Source organism: Telmatherina bonti (genome assembly GCF_933228915.1).
Source record: "Telmatherina bonti genome assembly, chromosome: 20".
Classification (NCBI taxonomy): Eukaryota; Metazoa; Chordata; class Actinopteri; order Atheriniformes; family Telmatherinidae; genus Telmatherina; species Telmatherina bonti.
In genome coordinates this window covers 26,696,823-26,718,324 of record NC_136618.1, presented here as the reverse complement: position 1 = coordinate 26,718,324, position 21,502 = coordinate 26,696,823, and the positions used below count along the sequence as shown (strand labels likewise).

The 21,502-nt window shown below is 40.1% G+C and overlaps 1 protein-coding gene across 1 annotated transcript in view; it reads right to left on the bottom strand.

Annotated features, from left to right (window-relative positions):
* Positions 1 to 21,032, bottom strand: part of tmtopsb (teleost multiple tissue opsin b) — a gene marked incomplete at both ends in the record, with an annotated part of 78,281 nt that extends 57,249 nt beyond the window's left edge. Inside the window, 2 exons of the mRNA XM_079260162.1 lie at positions 3,394 to 3,722; positions 20,666 to 21,032. Coding sequence (XP_079116288.1) covers positions 3,394 to 3,722; positions 20,666 to 21,032 — 696 coding nt within the window. The remainder of the gene's footprint in view (positions 1 to 3,393; positions 3,723 to 20,665) is intronic.
* Between the last annotated feature and the right edge of the window lie 470 nt (positions 21,033 to 21,502).

The window sequence follows — 21,502 nt, the reverse complement described above, 5'->3', positions numbered from 1 at the left end:
TTTAAGATAACTAAAAAAGTTGCAGATGGATTAAATTTTCAGGAGTTGTTGGAAATGTGAAAAGGAAGAAGTGTTTAAATTTCGCTGGGGATCTGGATCACCGTTAGGATCAATGAATTTTTTTAAAGGATTCTTTAACATTGTGCTTGGCGGAGGTTTCCGCTCTCCAAGAGCTTTTCTAGTTTCATATTTAACGAGCAACTTCGCCCGCGGCAGGGCGGGTCGTGCACGCGGCTGAATCCACGTGTAAAAATTTTTGTACTTTCTCACCACCTCGATCAGCTGTTTTATCAAAACAATCGGTTTCACCTGCAACAGCAAAAACGGCTACTGTCCGCTTCATGCTTTTCCATGTTAATAACGCCCACCTTAAATGTCCGACCAATCACACAATACTTCTCTGAGCCCCGCAAGAAAAAAGTTCTGCCAACCTGATGTGTCGAGAACTGTCTTCAAACATGCCTCGAGAACAAGAAAAAAGTTCTGGCTTCTCGTGGAGTATGTAACAAGCTTTAGTGCCAGATGGTTGCCAAAGTTTACCACTTGATTTGAATATCTAACTGGTTTAGATGATAATTTTTCAGTCATTCTGTAAATTTTCTGCAGGTTAGCGATTATTGTCCTATTGCAAGGCCCAATTTCAGTCCAGCTTTATCCGTCACACAGATGGCCTCACCTTTTACCATAGAATCCAGAGGCGTTTATGTTTCATATAATCACTGTGAGGTTTCCGGATACTGCAACTAAAAAACACGAGCCCAAATAATCACCCCTCCACCTCTGTGCTTGACAGCTGAGATGATGTGTTTGTTCTGATTGGTCTGCTTGGTTTTTATAATGTATTATGAACAAACATCTCTACTTTGGTCCCATCTGTCCAAAAAGACAAAGTGCTTCATTCAATAACTGTTGTTAAAAAATTTCATCTTAAGTTCGACATATGAACTTTTTACAAAGATTGTGGCTTTTGTGAAAATCTTCCAATGCTCAGGGGTACAAATATACATGTTTGACCAAATCCTGTCATTAACACCAGATTTAGGGTGCATTCAATCAGGATAGTCCACTAGATTTTTCCAGATTTTTGGAAAATATCTTCTAACCTTTCCCAGACTGACGGACAAGTTGCTTCCCTACGACCAATGCTGATGTCGTTCCTCCTTGGCATTGTGAAAGCACATTTAAACTCTAGACCAGCAAACACACATTAGAGGCAATCACACTCCGTGAAGATCAGGTCATCAACTAAACTTAGGTGTTTACTCTTAATTTTTTTAAAAGCAGTGAGGTTGCGCTTAGTTAACCACACACTGCTTCTGTATACTTTGGTTTTGTAAAATAATGGTGTAATGTATCAAGTGTGGTGTTTATAAGAGTTTGCATTTGCCTAATTTTACATCCCGATAAGGACCAGATATCTTCAAAAGGCACTTTTACATTCGGCTTTTTGTTCGGAATCTGAGTCCGTTTGCTTGGAAAGTCCGCTTTGTTTGGGTAGCTGTGAATGCGCCAAACGAATACTGATTAAGACCAAAGAAGCGGACTCGGTCCTCCTACAAACGCAGGTCTCGGCGCATTTTAAGGGGACTGAATACAGGAACCAGGCTACCAAAAAAAGTCATTTGCTGCATTTAAGGTAGCATTGCATTGTGGGTAAATACATAGGGACCGTATTAAGAAAGCTCTGCCTCATCTGTTGTTCATACTGCGTCCATTGATGCAGTGTATTTTGCAGGATACTTGCATAAGACAAAATTAAAAAACCCAAAACAGCGATAGCTTCACGCTCCATGTTTCACTCGCCAGTGGAAGACACAGAGTTTTCTTCTTCTCGCCGGTCTTGTCGTCTCTTTTGCTAAATACAAGTGCAGCACCACCTTTGCTGGGAATGGGGGTATATTATTGCAAAGGTTTGGCACGTTTGACCAAGGTGTAGCATGAATGCGATCTCCGCCTGAATGGATACACCCCCCCCATAACTGAGCCGATTCCCCAATCGGACCGAGTCTAGCGGACTATCCTGATGTGAATGCACCCTAAATGTCCTCGGAACAGGAGACGGTAAACTCTTTTCTTATAACTTTGCTTTTACCAGCCACAAGATAAAAGTCTGTTTATACAAATAGCCCACTGAGTCACATCATAATATATTTTCAGTGCCTACTGAGCAGAGTTTGTATGTCCATGTAGAATATACCCCCCTCCACAGGTCATTAAAGCCTCCACACTTCCAGGGACGATGTGAGCGGCCTTTGTGTCATCTATAGTATTTGCAGCGCCACCATTAAACAGACACACACACACACACGCACACTTTGAACTCCCAGTGATAAGCTGACAGCAGGTGAATAGGTCTGTAGTCTTGAGGTTTAATGAAGCACCTCAGCAGTGTGTAATGAAGACAGTTGTCTATAATCCTGTCATTAACACCAGCCTGCTGACTGAGCGTCTGCTCCTCTAACCCGCCTCTTGTTTTCAGCATAAACTCTCAAAATAAAAACCCTGACTTTCAGCTGCTAAACATGCAGGCTTGCTCTTCGTTTGTCAGTCAGGCAACGGCAGGCTCTGAGACGTTACACCTCATATTATTTAATGCTTATGCAGGGAAAATCTGCTTCTCATTTTTAAACCTGGTCTCAAACTTTCAACCTTTCCCTTTGCATTCGTCTCATGCTAATCCAACTATTAAAGTTTAAAAAGAAAGCCAAGTGAAAGTAAGTGCAAAATTTTCCTTCTGGGAAACACGACACAAGCACATACATCGCTTTACTGGTTCAGCAGCAATATCAGGATGCAAATTACGAGTCATCCAGAATTTAGGTCATCCCTCATCAGTTCTTGTCTGCTGCCTCTGCATTGAGGCGCAGAGATACAACGTAGCTTCAGATGCTTTAATAAATCTCAGGTTGGCTGTTTGGTTTTAACTTTCCCGGCAGTCTGAGGTGGTGGAACACTGAGGACAAGACGGGGAATTGATGTTGGCAGGTTTAATGACTATGTTGAGGAGATGTCAAACCCGATTCTCCAATCAGGATGACATTTCTCATCTTTCAAGCTCATATCTTTGAGATGTTCAAGCTCATCTATTTTATTTTTGCTCTCTTGTCAGCTGAGCGGCTCCTACGCTGAAAACACAGACAGGACAGAGACTTTAGATGCAGTCATGGTTCAAATGAGATAAGCTTACTGATAAGGATGGGCACTGCTGGTCTGCATTTGACTTGCAACTAGATTAACTTTTTTTTTTTCCAATGTCTTATCTCAGATCTACATTGCAGCGAATTTATAGGCTCAGATGAAGCACAAAAGAAAAACATAGTCAGCATTACATTTTTCTCCACAGACTTGCTCACTAATAAAAACTCTCATTGTATTTACACTGCAGAGTCGCACCTGTCTGATGGCGTGCAGCAGCTTGCTATAGGAGTAGATGATGACGCTGAATGGCAGGACCAGGCAGAAAGTGAACAAGCAGATGATGTAGGAGATGTTGTTGGGCGTCTGAGTCCTCCAGTCGACTGAGCATGTGGTGCCGGGACCTTCTGGACCATATTTGCTCCATCCGAGCAGCGGAGGCACAGTCCAGGCTACAGAGTAGAGCCAGGAGAAGCTGATCCCCCCCAGCGCTGGGCGGAAATCCCTTCCGTCAGCCATGTTGGGCGTCATCATGGTGCTGTATCGCTCGTAGGACAGAACAGCCAAGGAAATCAGGGAGACGATACCTACGGAGGAGGAAGTTCAGAAAGCCGGTTGAGCAAGTGAGCTGCAACATACTGTTGTAAAAGTGGAGCATCTGTGATCTGATTGAGGTGCATTTCAAATGGAAGTGAAGTCAATTTTCCGCTTGCTTTGATGATCCTAATGATTTTTAATTTTGCAGCTTTGAGGTGCAACATGGAGTTAATCTGCAGATATTTACTATGATAAGATGTCACATCTGCTTTGAGTATGACCAAGTTCATATTGCTCATTGGTGGAGATACATTCAATTCATTCATTCATTCATTCATTCATTTTCCGAACCGCTTATTCCAATTCAGGGTTGCGGGGAAGCTGGAGCCTATCCCAGCTGGCTTTGGGCGACAGGCAGGGTACACCCTGGACAGCTCGCAGTCCATCGCAGGGCTACATTCAATTCATGCAGGTCTTTTTGTCACTTTACAGGAGGTCAACTAGCATCACCGCTTTTCTGACTCATTTGGATTGTAGAAACAATAAAACCAAGAAATGGTATTTAACAAGCAAGCTTTTATTAATATAAAGGTTGGTCAAAGGCCCAGCAAGAAAGGACAAACTCCTAAAAAGCCATACGTATTAAGCAGCAGACGTCACAGTTGGATGTTAAACAGATGACCAGTGGAGCAGCTGTTCATGAAGGAGAACAGTTCATCAGTCTCTAGATTATTGGTTAGAATATGGGAGGTTTGAGGCAGCTTAGGAGAAATGGCTCCGAGGAGCACTCCTTACCCACAAATCTGCCAGTGGAGCAGTGCATGAGCTGATCAGCTTCAAGCAAACTGCATCTTATTACCTTAAGGAATCAATAAACCTGTGAAATATGGTGGGGTTGCACACAAACTGTGAGATTCACAGACTCGCTCTCAACACAAGCGCTCCATTTCTGGCTTTCGCCCCCATTTTGTTGTCAACGATGTTTGCTTCAACAACCCCTTCTTGCATTCCTGCCCCTGTCTTCTGATGAAACTCATAAATGAGCAGTTCAGATGCTTTAAAAGGCTGAGAAAAGGTGTTTAAGGTAAGGTGAGCTCATCTTTTTCATCAGACCTTTCTTTCATTTGAAAAATATCCTGATAATTCTCCTGTTTATGTTTGTTTCTTAATGAAGGGGACGTCAGAGTGCTATGTCCAAGAGTATCTGCAAAAGGGGTTTGTGTGCATATATCTGCATGTAAGGAAAATTTAGAGGCATACAAAATTTGTGATTAGTATGCGTTTAATTGTGAGTTAACTCGTGATTTTATGAGATTAATTGCAATTAAAATTTTTAATCATGATCTGCGCAGTGCAGCAGCTGCTATTTGAGACGCAACACGTGTTAGGTGGTAACTTAAAAAACTTCAACAGTAGTCAAAACAATACCTGAGACTCGTCTAGAGAAGCAACTTTCAGATCTTTACAGCTAAACTATCCATGTAAAAGAGTCATTCTGTGTTCATTTCTGCTGGAGAACCACAACTTTATTTCTGCATCTCTTCCTAAAACTGCAGACAGCGCATGCATTAATTGCATCTTAAATACATGCCGTTAAAAGGAATTTAAGGTAATGCACTAATAATACGTTAACTTTGACACTTTTGCTATCTCAGAAAAGATTACAGTGCGACTGAAGCTTTTAGAATCTGGCTTTGCAAAAAAAAAAAAAAAAAAAATCCTTAGCTAAACTTGTGTATGCATAGTATGATTTCAACAACCCTTAGTGGATTTAAATTCAGCTGGCATTGCTGCATTTACATTAAAATAAATGTTTTTGGTGAAGCCTGGGTGTGAACATATAGAACATAAATTCTCCTCCAAAAACAAACCCTACTGAGAAATAATAAAAGTAAAGTTGTTTGTTATTCCAAAACAACTAAATGTAATACTGAAACAGTAAAAGCAAAGGATGAAAGAAACCTGAAGAAAACAGAAGAAATGCTTTTAGGAATAGACTGGATCCAAGCCGAGATCAAACTATCTGACAATAAGAACTCATTTTAAGAAAAGAAAACAAACAGGGCAATCAGCAAAAACATAATAAATAATAGAAATAAAACAACATGATAAAAAACACTCAGACAACATACAGCAACTAGTTATAATTACAAAGTCTGGCATCTTTCTTGATCAGACTCTGGAGTTCTGTGTTGTTTTTTAGAGAAATGACCTTTATCAGTCCATACAGCTGAGATCAGAGGAAAGCTTTCCTGCACCTGAAGTCTGCAAATGAACGTCTACAAGACAGCTACACACAAGTTCTGTCAACTTATGAAGATTAGTCTTCATAAAAAAGGTTTGATGGTAAAAATGTGGTTTTATTTTATGAGAACACCACATGGAAACCATAGCAAACTGAACTTCCTTTGGGGTTGTGGCACAGCAAACATTTCTCTTTACAGGGATGAGTGGATTCAAGCCAAGCCAACTTTATTTATAAAGCACTTTCTGACAACTACTGCTGAACAAAGTGCTGAACATACAATAATTCTCATATTAAAACATCAAACAATAAAGCAGAAAACAATAAAATATGAAGCAATAAAACAATGAAACCAGCAAAAACAATAAAAGCAACGTCATTCTGGGTAAAATGCCAGGGAAAATTGGTGGGTCTTAAGACAAAGATTTCAAGGAAATATCAGAACATTCCAAGTCAGCATTACCTACAATTCCTGTTCTTTCTGAATTATGCATGATACAGAGTTCAGACAATCAGCTTCCAACTCTTCAATAATGAAATGAAATGACATAATGTAATAAATGAAAGCTGAATAGGATGACAATATAATTCAGAATACCATTTATACAATGTCCAACTATGAATTACTTGTTCAACTATCAATCGATAAACTAAAATCAACGGGTAATTAGTAGACTTGTGCAGAATTTGATGTCTGGCTCTAATTAATTCTGATGATCTGGTGTCAGGTGTGTTGCAGCAGGGAAACTCCAACACTTGCAATACTCTCGAGTTGCACACCCCTCTAATGTCTAACTAATATGAGAAACAGAGTGACTTTTGAGATGTCCAGAACAGATGTCCCTATCAGCGAATGTCAACCACTAATGTCAGCCCAGACATCTATGCTGCTGTCCATGTCGGCAGATCTGAGCCAAGTTCGACTTGTCACCTCAGTATCAGCGGTCTGACAAGATGGTGCAACACGTAAAACGTCCGGCAGATTAGTCTACGCAGGACGAAATTGCTTCTGAAGTGACTTAAATCTTAAATCCAAGCTAATCAGCACACACAGACTAAAAGCGCTGAACCTGAGGCAGTTTGCTTCCCGCTGCAGAGTCTCACAAGGACAGGCTTTGATTACAGACAACCACAGCACCTTAGTGCATAATGGGCCTCTCTGATTGGCTGAAAACGTGCCATGCTTGGTGGACCTGCAGGCTAAGATAATGTGCTCCCATACAACAAGCTAAGAGCAATGAATGAAAGAGGGAGAGGCTTGACAAACAGGGAAATCAATACGTTTGTGTGCCAGTGCCTGTTGGAGATTTGTGCATGTAGGTGTGTGTCTTTGTGTTTTGTAGGTGGCTCCGGCTCACAGTTTGTTACTGATACTCTCTGTTTAGATGCGGACTCCACAAGTGTAGCCCTTTTGTCAAGCAGACACTTCATTAACCCTGAGAATTAATTAAAAGATTTCATGTTTTATCAAGGAGTACTTTGCTATGCTACTTGAAAATGAGCTGAACGGAGATGCAGAAAGGATGAAATGATGACAAGCTTTGAAGTGGGCCTTCTTCAAGTCATTTAGGTTGGATCTCTATTACACATTTTCACTGGAAAGAAATTCTACACAACGTAAAGCAAACATGGTTACATAAGGTTATAGATAAAGCACCTGGTTTTTATCTTTACTTGTTGATTTCTTCACTAATATAGCTAAAAAAAAAAAACTTCTACATGGCTTCATTTCGCTGTTGCCGGTGACTTGTTGGTGTAATAACCAAAACAATATAAACAGACTACAATAAAGTGAACAACTGGACAACAGAAGATGAAAAATGTTGCCTGTTTTGATGTCCATTTCAGCTGCAACATTCAAACGGTGGGGTCAGAATTTGTTGGAAACAACATGAAAGCCTGAAGATTCCCAACACTTCCACTGTGTGCACATACACAGCAAAATGAGCAATGTTTTATAACTAAAAATAAAAAAAGAGAATAAAACTTAACACAGAAAAGATCACACTGTGGTCATGTGATCACATTCGTGTCATTTAATCCAAGAAAAAAACAAAAACATGCAAGTACTGTCATAAACGATATCATATTACAGACCTTCTGTGTGATCAGCTGCAGCCTGATGTGCAGCTCTATGCTGGTGTGCTTTACAATTAACACAGACATTTTTTCATTTATGCTTCCTGATTTTGAATTACCTTAACTACTCAATTAAAACCATTTTTTTGTAATATTCTACGTCATTTAAAATCATCAGATCGGATCAATCAGTCACTAAAATTAGAAGGTTTTTTTTGTTTGTTTCTTTTAACCATATGCTCATTCAGATGGTCTGGTGAAATTATAATACCTTGCTAATAAACTAAAACACTAGTGGTTGTTTAGCCATTTAAAAGGCTGATGTATCCAGCTGTGCTTGTGATCACAGCTGCAGCTGCTCCACTTGGTTATGAGGGTGACGTTGTGAGCTGGATATGGTTATTTGGATCTTTCCCACTGCTGTGGTTCAGTCTACGATGCTACCATGAAGTCGAGCTGTTACTGTTTAAACCTGCAGGGCATCAAGGACAGATATGCTTTCAACAGAGGTGGTTGAGCTGTGTTTGCTAGAAATATTCCATACAGGTGCTGTTTTACTTCCCGTTGCAAATCGCTGAGGGACAGAAGCTCCTTTTCCAATGGTAAATGTCATCTAATCATTAAATATGTCTTTAAATTGCCTACAAAAACCCCTCATATTTGCTTAGCAATGCAACTTATTATCAGATGAAGATGTTCTGCTACACAAAGATGCAAAGTACTCAAGCAGTTTAACTCTGCAGTATGGGCAAGCTTGAAATAATGTAAAGATATTATCAAGATTATCAAATAAAATACAGAGTAGAATAATAAATGAAAATAATAAGTAATAAAAACAAGGTCAGCAGGTTAGAAAAGGAAGGAAATATTAACTTCTAATGTTAAATGCACAAAATGGATAATTTTCTTTCTTGAATTCAGTTGCCATTAATTTGTAGTGACTGAAACCAATGAAATGGCCGATCTGTAAACCCATCACTATATTACACCGCTGCATGTAGGCAGTTAACACTTATAAAAAATAAACAAACAAACAAGTTATGACTGTTTTATTCAGTCAATCAGCACATAATTTGTGTCCTTTGTATATTTGTCTTAATGCAATAAGGCAAAAACTAATATGGTTTGAACTATGCATATATCAACAAAAAGACTAAAGCTAAAGTAATGAATAAAGTTTTATTTAGAGAGAAATCTGGGAATTAACTCTCTCCCACGGTAGATGGTTATTGCACAAGATGTAAAGTCTTATTCATAAGCCAGACGTTTTTCTTGGACTTACCATCAGCATGAAGCAAAATTATCGTGCTAGTTAAGCAGATCTTAAAAAACACATTAATTCCTTTGACTGAATTGTTTATGACCCGATAAGCTGTCTGATAAGTGCAGACGGAGGGTTTCGGATGGCAGTTCCTGGAGTCGTCATTGCCCTGCAGCATTCTGAATTTAAGAAGCCACACGCTGTGAAAAAGGTCTGTATAAATCAGATCAAATGTAACAAAAAAAGTTTGAGGGATTTTTCCTTTAACAGTTTTTTTATTCACACGTTGCATCTTGGGAACAGTAACTCTTCTCAAAACTAAACATATCTGTAGCCCTCTGTTCTACTATGAACGTAAATTACTGTTATTGGAGCAAAAGATATACCTGAATGCAACAGACACATGCTGTGGAAGTAAAGGATTTTCAATCACTGGATAAACGGAAGTCATGTACAAATTACGGAAAAATGTGCTACTAATTTCCTACCAGGACATCAGTCCGTTTTTTGATGGTAATCTTTCTTAGAGTGCAGGTCACAACTTTGTGTTCTAGCCTGGAGTATCATATGACAGCTGCATTTTGCTTCACAGCATGTCACACGCTAGCAAGTGGATATCAATACGCTGGCTGTTAGGCATGCACACCATGGATGACTCAGCAAAAAAACCAAAGACATTATCAGAGGAAGTAGGGAAAATAGAGAAAGGGAAAGAGTTGACTGACTTTTAGTGGCTAGTAAGACCTCAGACAAGAGACCGGAACTTCATCGTGGTAGCTGGAGTACCCAGAACCTGGAAAACCCTCTATAGTAAGGCCCACCCACAAAAAAAGTCAGGTGCAATCAAACCTGAAGATTTTTGGCCAACCTTTTTTTAACCTCCACATTGTGTAAAATAATGTAGAAAATATTAGTTGAAACACTGGATCTGTTGCAGTTTGCCTGTATGAGCAACAGAGGTACTGATGATGCTGTGTTGACTATGTCAGACTCGGTCTCAAAGCATATTGTTACATCCCAAGGAGTATGCTCTGATTTTATTTGCTTTTTTAAGTGCAGCTTTTATTTCAATGAAGGTACATATTTTATTGAAAAGGCTGTATTGAAGTTGATTCTCCGGATCAGAAACTTTTTTTCTTAACACCCTCAAAGGGTTTGTGTTGATGACACCTTTGTTTGAGAATTGTTGACCATCATTGCAATGGGCACAATGTTTTAAGTTCATTACAACATATTCCCAACATGTTTACTGTTAGACGGATCAATTTAGATCGCAAATATGGTTTCTAATCACAGACTGTACATAAGAAGATGGGCGGAGCCTCTATGATGTCACCCATAGGTTTCTGAAGAGCTGAATTGAAGCTCGGTGGGCGGTTCTTAGCATTGCCATCATGGCTGAGGCATGCGTGTCGTCTCACCTGGAAAATACAAATATGGGCAAAGAGGTGGAGCTGAGAGGAGGGCTGTGAGCATCACGGTGGATGATTGACATCGAGCGAACTCCGAGCTTTCTGTAGCGAAGAGCTAACCGAACTAATCCGGAGGTAAGCAGGCAAAAGCTAAGTCACGTTGTTAACCGGCTAAAAACCGCGGTTGTTCTACGTTCTTCTGACTTGAAGCGGGAGATCGGGTACCTGTCAATAGAAAAGACATGCCCCTAAATATGGCAAATTTTGAGATTAAATTACTTTCAAACGGGCGAGTTTGAAAAAAAAAAAATCACTCCCCCAACAGTTATCATGAAGGTAAACCTGACCTATTAAACCTAAAATGGTTTATTTCTACTGTGAAGTTGGTCTTTTTAACATGGGAGTCTATGGGGATTTGCTCTGTTTTGGAGCCAGCCCCTAGTGGATGAAGGGGGAACTGCAGTGTTATGCACTTCCGCATAGGCTTCACTTTTTACCGCCGTAGGTTGACGCTTGTTTCTAACACAGTTTTCTGATCATTTCTCAGAACCTGTGGCCGAGCCAGTAAAGGACATCAGCCACTCTATTTCTTAAACACCAGGTGAGTATTTTTGCTCACCAGAAAGGCCATGACTGCTAGCAAGAATGCTAGATAGCGCTAGCCAAATTTAGCAGCCTCCATCATGGCTGCTGATCACATGTTGTAATACACTCCAGTTTGTGCTGAATAATGTAACTGCTTCTGTAGTTACCAAGGTTCATTAAGAGAGAAGTCTGGAAGTTAACTCTCGCCCACATAAGACTGCTATTGAACAGGTTGAGAAGTCTCCTTTGTGTCCCACACAATCTTTTTTTTTAATTAACTGGATCAAAATTAAACTCAGGAGTTTTACTTTTTTCTTTTAAAATGACATTTTTATTTAGAAAACGATAACATTAAATATATATTACAACAATCTTTTCATGTGAAATGGAATTATATAATTTTTTTAATGTATTTTCACAGCTACAAAAAAGTCATGTTATTTTCAACATGTACTTCAAGTTTTCATTTTCAGATCTTGAGAGCTAAAATTATTTACAAGGACAAATGTAGCCATTTGATCTGTTTCAAATTTTTTTTTTTTTTTAAATGCACATTTTAAATAGTAGTTCATTTCCACTACTGGAAAACAGACATTGACAACACTATTGAGTGATTTATAGGTATTACAATGAAGAGAAAACTTCATTTGTTTGCATGCAGAAATGACTGTACAATCATGAAAAACCTTATTTTAGAAATAACACAAACCGAGACCTTGTGGCAGAGTGGCTTCTCTTTGTTTGAAAGGTTTGCTTCCTCAGCAGCTGGGCAACTTCTCTCAGTCACTAGTTTTCCATTAATTTCCTGTAACGGTTGCACAGGCTGTACCCTGAGACTGGTGGGAATATCAGCCCCTAATGCTGGCTTTGATTCAAACATGGCCCACTTTAATTCTTCAGCGTGCATTTTAATGGGTTTTTCACCTGAGGCCTGATTCTTCTTCCCCCAACTTTGGAAAGGTATGAAATAGATTTATGGTAAAATGAATGACCTTCTGTCCCAGGTCTGATTCAGCATAGAAGCTAATCATCTTTCATTGTCTCTGGCTTTTGCACCAGCTCCTCTAACTCCTTTCTTTTGTCCCTTTCTACTTTCCTTCTCCACCTGTTCTCGTTTTGGAGATGCCTGATCTGCCTAACAGCGTTATTTTCTTTCTAGCTTCCGATCCTGATAGCAAAGCAGAAGCACTTGTTCCAAATCAGACCATTTTTCAGTGTTACCCGGTTGCTGCCTCCTCAGCACAATCTAACATGCATCTGCAGTGAGTAATGGGGTTACAGTAACCTCATTCATTAAATGACATAAATGAGAAATCGAGTTTCTGCAATGAAATTACAGGACTAGTTTAACCCGTTTCTGCTAGTTTAAATTTTATTCAATAGATTTTTGGCATGTAGAAGCATAACTTGCATGTTTTAGCCTCTGGAGAAAGGAAGCAAAGCATCAGCATGAGGTGAAGGACCAGGACAGAAAATAACTATTATGTTCCTCACCGATTACAGCATGATTGTAACATAAAATAGTATTATGGCTAACCAGACATATTCTCTCATCACTGATTTTCCGCAAGACACCCCAAAACAACGAGAAATAACAGAGCAGCTCATTTATACAAGCAAAACATGAAGTCATACTTGCTTACAAACATTTTAGGCTTCCAAAGGTTAAACTTGTGGATTAATTAATTACTTCTGCATGTATAAACACAGTCATTGATGTTTTGGTACATGTCAACTTGGAAAGGAGAAAGTCTCTCTTTTCAGTCTGTTTAAATTTGCAATGTCACAATCGCAACTATTCATGCAAATTCAGCCAGGATTTACAAAATCTGCACAGCTTTGATGCAACGCTGACTAATGTCAGCAGTCCTCCACATTACATGATATAAACATTCAATGCACTTTACTTCTGCATGTTGGATAATGAACATGCAGAAGCGTGCCACAGGAATGTGTCTCATCTAAAGTCTAAAATCACACTGACGACTGAATGACACTTCCCCTGCATTCAAGGAGGTGTTTAATTCAGCTAGCTGAGAGCCCCACCACTTACTCCTTATAGCAGCCTGTCCAGGCTTTGAAACCCAGCTTAGAGCTTGTTGTTTAATGTCACCCTCTCTATCTGACTTGATGTCCTGTCACCATGCTGTCTACTACAGACCCAAGAGACTGAAACTTTCTGAGGGTTGGCCATGAAAGTGAAGGTGAGATGTCCAGCAACACATTCTAAAACTCTGGATAAACTGTCTTTAGTAGGTGTGGGAAATTGAACTGAAAAAATAGAATATCAGGATTTTTTGATTCACAATTTAAAAAAAAAAAAAATTTTAAAAACTGATTATAAATTTTTGGTCATTTTTATTTTTTTTTTATTTATCTTTTTACTTGTCTTCTTGGGCATTGTAGCAGCAGAATGATGGTCTGGCTACTGTGTTGTTTTACTGAAATTAAGAAAAATGACGAGCAAAAACAGTTTTGTACATTTTTGGTGAATCAATTTTAATCATATCAGCACCTAAAACATCGGAATCGAATGGAATCAGGACAAAAGCGTATCGTCACAGCCCTCGTCTTTAGTGTCAAAGATTTCATTTTAAAAACTTGACAGTCTTCATGTTTGGTAAATGCAACCCAAATGAACCACGTACATAACATTATGCCATTATTAAACAAAAACTAAGCCAAAATGCAGCAGTAAGTGATAAATGAAGACCATCCCAGCAGCAGTGTACTTCATAATCATCGATACATCCAGCGAAGTTGATTTCTCCGTCTATCTGTCACTGCAGCTTCCTGTGCTAATGCAGTCATAAGCAGCTGATCTTGTCTACGTTTAGGAGACATCTTTGATGGAAACCAAAGTAGAGATGGAGTTCAGCAGAGCCGTACCTACCATTCATTAGCAGCTGGCGAGGTTCTCCATCTTGGTAAATTCACTCTTGTGTCTCTCCGAAGTCTTTTTAGACAAAGAATGCAGCTTCTATTGGTGGAGGGAAATCTTGAAGTTTGCCTTTTAGGGACTTAAATGCATGGATGTGCACATGCAGATGATTTAAGGATAAATTGCAACTTAAGACTTAATAATTTTCCCTGTTAAGAACTCTATTAAAACTTAATATTTATGTAGTAAATAACTTTTTGCTCAAACATTTAAACTTAAAACTACCATAAAGGAATAATGAATCCTAAAATATAAACAAAGTAAATGTAGAACTGTCCACTAAGGCGTAAGGATGTCATCATATCCTCTATTTTGGCACAAAATCCTGCTGTGTGGTGAAACATTTTCACATTTGAGTTGAATGAATCGTATCAATCCTCATATTCCAACTTTTGAATCTCGGTGCTACTTAAATTGCCACATACTACCACACTGATGATGCCACACACTCTCTCCAAGAAGATATCTGTTTGCAGAGACACACTAAGAACAAAGGACTCCTGGCTGAGAAGGGGAGACATGTCCTCAGCGACTTCATGAAGATTATCTTATTCCAGCGAGAGTGACCCAATGTCAATGATCCCTCATTGCACGCTACAGTAGCTCTCATGTTGTCTTCAGTAATTGCATTGGTGTGGATACAGTCTCATTAGTGAATTAACAAATTGACTGGATTCCACTTCAGCTCACGTAGGCAGAGGGTGAAACGGGGTCCCATTTCTGTTTCATCTTTAACCCTGCCAAAGAGCACACTCTTTTCTGTTTAGTCAGCTTGAAATGGACCCAATATGTAGGTTAATGTATAGTGCTGGTGAACTATCGATGAGTATAAGCTGGAGGTAGAGAATAGAATGAACTATTTTTTCTTTATTTGAATTGCTTTTTGTATACTTTACATTTTTGCAGCCGGCTTTTAAGCAAGGTTGTCGATTTTACACAAACATAAATTAGAGCAAATGGACCAAACAATAACAATCCGACATGGTTTGTGCACTTTTGCATTTGAAGTTGTTAAGCTATAGCATGATTTTAATGCACTTTAGCTGCAGCTACATGTGTATTGTAATGAGCCAACACAGTTCAAGCTCAAATCTCCTCCTGAGGCTGAAGTTTGATCTCACTTTTTCAAATGATGGCAGGATGTGTTGATTCATTGCGCTAATAAATATTATCATTTCAACTTCAGTCAATATGATGTGAAATGGTTTGACCCCCTGGGGAATTTTTCTGCCCAAACTGAGCTGCGGTTTTTTTTTTTTTTTTTTTTCCCCCACTTTGAGATCACTTCTAACCATCAATCATTCTCTATTACTTTGTAACTCTTTGATGTAGTGGTACCCATCTCCCATTGAATGAATACACCAGTTCCTAAACTGAATCTCTGCAGCATCTTATTCAAGCTCTTTATCAACAGTCAGCCTTTGATCCTGCCACATACAGGTTGGATGCTTTATAGCGATTGCTTATTTATTCCACAGATGCTCCTGAACACACACCACTGACAAACACAGTGCAAAATTAACCATGTGAGCTCTATTGTGGAGGATAAAAACAGCAAATAAGGTAGAAACTGACTCATTACAGGGAAGGTCAGTTCGTTTGAGGATCGGGTTGCAGCATCTCAGATTGCATTTTAAAAAGCATGACCCTGTCTTAATTGTTCTCTTACATGAAGAAAAAAGAAAACCGTGATTGAAAGCAGAGCAAAGCGGTCCAGCTAATCTAAATTTCACAGATAAAACGTGTAAAGCTGAAACGTTTTGAGCCGCCTGATGCCGCCTTAAATACAAGACCAACAAGAAACAAAACTAAATCCTTCAATAGGTCTCAAGAATATATCCATGCATTTTGGAACATCTACACCCCACCATGTGCACTTTATTCATTCTAACCCTAGTCATCTATCAGTGAGAGTGAAGACGACAAGTGAAAAGATAGGGGTGGACATTGTTTGATTGGTATCAAACTAACCCCCTGAGCTTCTGGTTTGGATGACATCTGACCAACTCTTTCCTTTTATTCTTTTTTTTTTTCTGGCTGGTTTTTTAGGCCAAATTAAAGTAGAACAAATAGATCATCTGGAAGTGGAACAAAGTCATTTCAACAGATGTTAGGTATCACCATGTAGCGAGACATAAAACCCCCAAGTCCAAAAAAGTGCAGATGATTTTGAAAATGTATATCAAAGATCAAATAAAATTATTTACAAATCTTATACTCACACTTTTTTTGCCAATAGAAAATGGATAGTATATCAGATATTGAAGATAAGACATTTTAAATGTTTGTTGAAACTATTAGCTCATTCTGAATGTGGTGAAAGGAACACATCTCAGAAAAGTTGGAAGAGGGGCAACAAAAGACTTACGGTGTGTTCAGACCAAACGCGTTTTGAGCCTCAAGAGCGGTATGGTTCCATGTAAAGTCTATGTGGAGGCGCGGCAAGGGGGCGTCGAGCTTTCTCGCGTCGCGTTCTGAGCATTGGCGTTCTGCGCAGAACACGCGTCAAAAGCTAGAGATGGAAAATCTGAACTTTGGCCGCTTGACACCGGGCGTCAACCAATCAGAGCGATCGGCTCGGAGCTCCTGGAGGATTTCTGTGGTGAACCCAGACAGGAGGCTGAGATACTTGTGAAGCAGCCACTGGCTTTCTGAAAATGCTATCTAAACGAGTCATAATGATCCTCAACGGTGCAGTTCTCTCCACAAACAAGCGCTGCAGGCTGCTTGCAGAAACTTTGCTGTCGTAACGGTCCTACTTGACCCTGTCAGAGTTGCCAGTTTTGGCTGATTTCAGCTGTTCCAAACTCGGCCAAAGAGCTGCTCCGTCGGTAGCTCCGTATATGTAATGAAAAAGAAACACCCACATTCTGGAGGCATTGTTGTATTTCCACCATATACGGTTGCATAAGAATGCCATTACTCCGTGCAATATTTAGGATAACCATTTCTTGCTAACAAAGCTGAATGTTACTAATTTGGCAACGTAGCAGGATACATAGCTTGGCAACGCTTTGCATTTACACACTGCCCTACGACGACATTCTCTAGCTTTATTTATTAAATAAAACTATGCCATCTCTCTACTGCACCGCCATCATTCAAACTGACCGGAAGAAAAGCTCCACCTTTCCCCCTCTCTTTTCCGCCGCTCGCTCCAGACAAGCGGCAAACGCGGCAGGAGTGTCAGGAGCGTTTTGGACGTTGGACACAAAAGTGGCAGTTTAGTGACCAGCGTCGAGTGTTCAGCGTTTTGAGCATTTTTGACGCTCAAAATGCGTTTGGTCTGAACACACCGTCAGAAAGTACCTTGAACAAGCCTGATATCTTAAAGACACATTACGCAACTTTATGACCATAAAACTCTGCGTACCGGACTTGTTCGATGACACAGTAACATCTATCATGTGTATTTCCAGGGCTGCTACTACTCAGCAGCATCCCCAGGCTGAGAAACTGATACTATATGTTTCGCTTCATGGTATAATACGGATCTGGTTGTTTTGAACGTCACTGATTCAGCAAAGAAACGCAAGAAGATTAAAAGACAGAAAGAGACAAAACAAGAGTCATTGTAAGATCATCTTTTGTTGGCTGGAGAGAGCTAACTGGCCAGGCAGGATGCAAGATGGATGCCGAATCAGCCATGAAGCGGGGGGAACGTAGTATGTCTGTAGTATGTCTTTAACCATTAACTTTCATACCCAAATCTACAAGATCTTTATGTTTGATTGAGTAAAGTCCTTTTTTCTGGTTAAACAGGTGTCAATGCAAACCCGTTTGGCAGAAAGCACCAAGGTTGTGTGACTCCAGAATGGAAGCAGAACCAGAAGCAGAACCGTGTCTGTCTGATAAAACCACCATATATACCGTTATGTCAGCCACCATTCGCAGCTAGAATTTAGCAGCACATTAATGCCGCTGTGAGAAATGCTGCCCTCTCAATGCTGAAGAAGACGGCATCAACCCACAAATTCTGATTAAGACAGCCATCATCAGGAGGATGATTTTCACAGTGCTGTACAGAGAGGACACCAGAGGAAAGACATCACGCAAGCAGTCATGTTGCATATTGCTGGAGAAATGCAGCAGTTTTATATGATGGAAAAGTCCATCTTTATACATACAAAAGGCACACAAAATGAATAGTTTTAAGAAAGAAAGAAAAATAAACACCAAGTTGTGACCTGTAAACCTGTTTGTTTGCTTGTTAAAACACATATCTGATCACCCAGAGCCATGGCAGCAACTCAGTACATTTAATCATGTCGATAGGTCAAGACGACTCGGTGAAGTTCCAACAGAGCATCCGAATGAGGAAGAAATGTCAGAGCCTTTGAACATGGCATGTTCAAAGAGTTCTCTCTGAGTTTTTCAGAAGCTGCTCATCGAATGGGATTTTTCACACACAACCATCTTACAGACTAAATATCCAATTAGCAGCAGCTGTCTGGACCATAATGCCTTGTTGATGTCAGACTGGTTGGAGAGCATGGCAGATAAACAGCCATCCAAATAACCACCACTGATAACCAAGATGTGCAGGCTACCATCTCCAAACACAACGCATCCAACCTTGGAGCAGATGTGCTACAGATGCAGAAAACCAGACTGGGTGCCACTGATGTCAGCTAAAACAAGAAACTGAGGATGCAATTCACATAGACTCACCGAAAACTGGATGAAAGATTGGAAAAATGTTGCTGTCTCCATTTTTAGCTCCACATTCAGATGGTAGGATCAAAATTTGAGTCTGACATTTCAAACTGTCTGTTCATCTTTTTTTTTTTTTTTTCCGCCATTGTTTGGTGCAAAACAAAAACATTAATGATGCTCCAAACCATTATTACTCTACAACACTCATTACCTATGTCTGGTTTTTATAATATGCATTTCTTAATTTATAGCTGTCTCATTTGTTATTATTTTTAAAATAAATTGAATTATGCTCTCTTTATATTATTAACATTTAAACAGTTTTATTTGACTCTTTCGTTTAACAGCATTACATTTTCTATTGTTAATTGATTTTAGAGTTTATTTCAGTTGTATCGTTTATTTTAGTTTATTTCATCATATATTTTCTTTGTTTCTGTTCAAATGTGTTTTATCTTTTTACTCTTCCACCAAAACATCTTCCATTGCACTCCAATTCAATTAATGATTTAACTTCTAAGTGAATTAGTCTCCGAATGGTTTGTTTTTCCTTACTTCACCACTTATTGGAATTGCATTTATTTTGCTTGAAAGATGCTGATTGACTGAAGTAATTTAAAATTAACAACCTTTCTGCATCTTCACACCCAGAAAAAAAGAGAAAGGAAAAAGATCTGAGAGCAACAACACCTGAATGTTAGATTTCTGTGAAGCGGAGCTTCACTGCGACTCCTGAGCTGATAAATCCTGCACCTCACTGCATCGCACTGAAGTCCACACAAAACCAGGAGTTAATGACTCGACAAGTACAAAGAAAGACAGGTCTGCATCAAAGCCTGTTAGCAGATTGACTTCTCTTAAAATTTAAAGTCATTCTGAGCCAAATAACATTAATACTGATGATCAGCGCAGCAGGATCATCCGCCAATTAACCCTTTAACTTTCCTCTGGCTTTTAACATCTGCTGGCTGGGAAACCTGCGGTGTCTCAGCATCAGTACATCATGGAGAGTTGTTAAAGCGAGTTGTCCCGAAACTTAAGGGTCACATGTTTGATCCAAGCAGGAAGATCTCTGTCAATATTCCTGCGTGCACAAAAAGCTGCTTTTTTTATGCAGAACAATCACAAATGCGCTTTGCATCTCTCATCGTTTAATTGTTGTTTCATTGTTTTATTGTCCTAAAATCCTTTTTCTTTTTTTTTTTTTTTTTTACTAAAAATGGATACATATGCTATTTGAAATTTATTTTTAGTTTCTCATTTTCAAAGAAGAAATTAGCTGAACTAAGGTGATTTTCCAGGTGGAGTTTTGCGTTAAGCTGCAGGGGATGGATACATCATGCATCATGATAGCATCCAAGTCTTAGTTTGGCCAAATTGTGACATCTGCTTTATGTTACTTTCTGCTGATTCACCATACACCATAAAATCCCAAAACTTTCAAATACTTTGACATTTATGCTGAAACTACAACTGTGTTCGCGTTTCTTGCGCCAAAACAGGCTGATTTTTTTCTTCTCTTTTTACCAGTTTTGTCCAAAAAATGACAAAATGATGTGGCTGAAAGCCAAATGGGAAAGTATTTATTTTCATACTTTTTGCAACATGCACACAAAGTATCCTAAATAGTCTCATCCCTTCATTTAAACTGAGACCCAGAGAGATAAGGTGCAAAAATCACTTCATCCTGATTTACGTTTTAAATAAGAATTAGAAATAATTTTATAGAGATTTTAAGACCTCAAACGTGGTCCTGTTACCTATCCAGTGTTCGCTAACAGAAATATTATTTGTAAAAGAAACTAAATGCTTACCCAGACATGCGTTAATGAAGCCGTACCAGACGCACCCGGCGCGCCCGATCAGCCACCGCCCCTGCGTGCTGGCCGCGAAGCTGAACGGGGTCCCCAGCACGCTGACCAGCAGGTCGCTCACCGAGATGCTCACCAGCAGGAGGTTCATGGGCGTGCGCAGAGCCCGGTACCGGCAGAACAGCGCCAGCACCAGGAAGTTACTGAGGAACCCGAAGGTGCCGATGAACCCGAGGCACACTGCCACCACCAGGTGTCCCGTCGGGGTCAGGGACGGAGGGGGAAGAGAGCCGGATACCTCCTCGTACGCGTCCGTCGTTACTTCCCCGTGACAGCGCGCGCAGCTCAGGCTCACGTTAGAAATGATCATGCCGGGTTGAGCCGCAAGGTTTGGACCCGCCGGAAGTTTGAACCGCGAGACGGAACCATCCGGCCTCGCTGCTTTCCACTCGGTCAACTCATCTGGGAAGGCGCACGGAGGAGTCCTGTGTGCTGCGATCGCGCGCCAGAAGAACATTGATTAGAGTAAAACTGCAAACGGGAGGGGGGGGTATCCTTTTCCAGGAGAGCGATGTGGGAAATGAATGAAGAGTCATGGAGCAGGCAGAGGCAGGTGTCCTGAAGACCCGCCCCTCCGATGCGCGCTCCTCCGGCACAAAGTGCGCTTCAGCTTTTATTGGAAGCTGCGCCTTTCAACGAGGGAGAAAATCCCTGAACAGGAGGCGGCGGTGCAGTGGTGGTCTGCACGTATATGTGTGTTAAACGACCACCAGCCCCTCACCATCAATGACAAGCACCGCGCAGCAATCCACAGAGCATCGGCTGATGGCTCACAGCGGG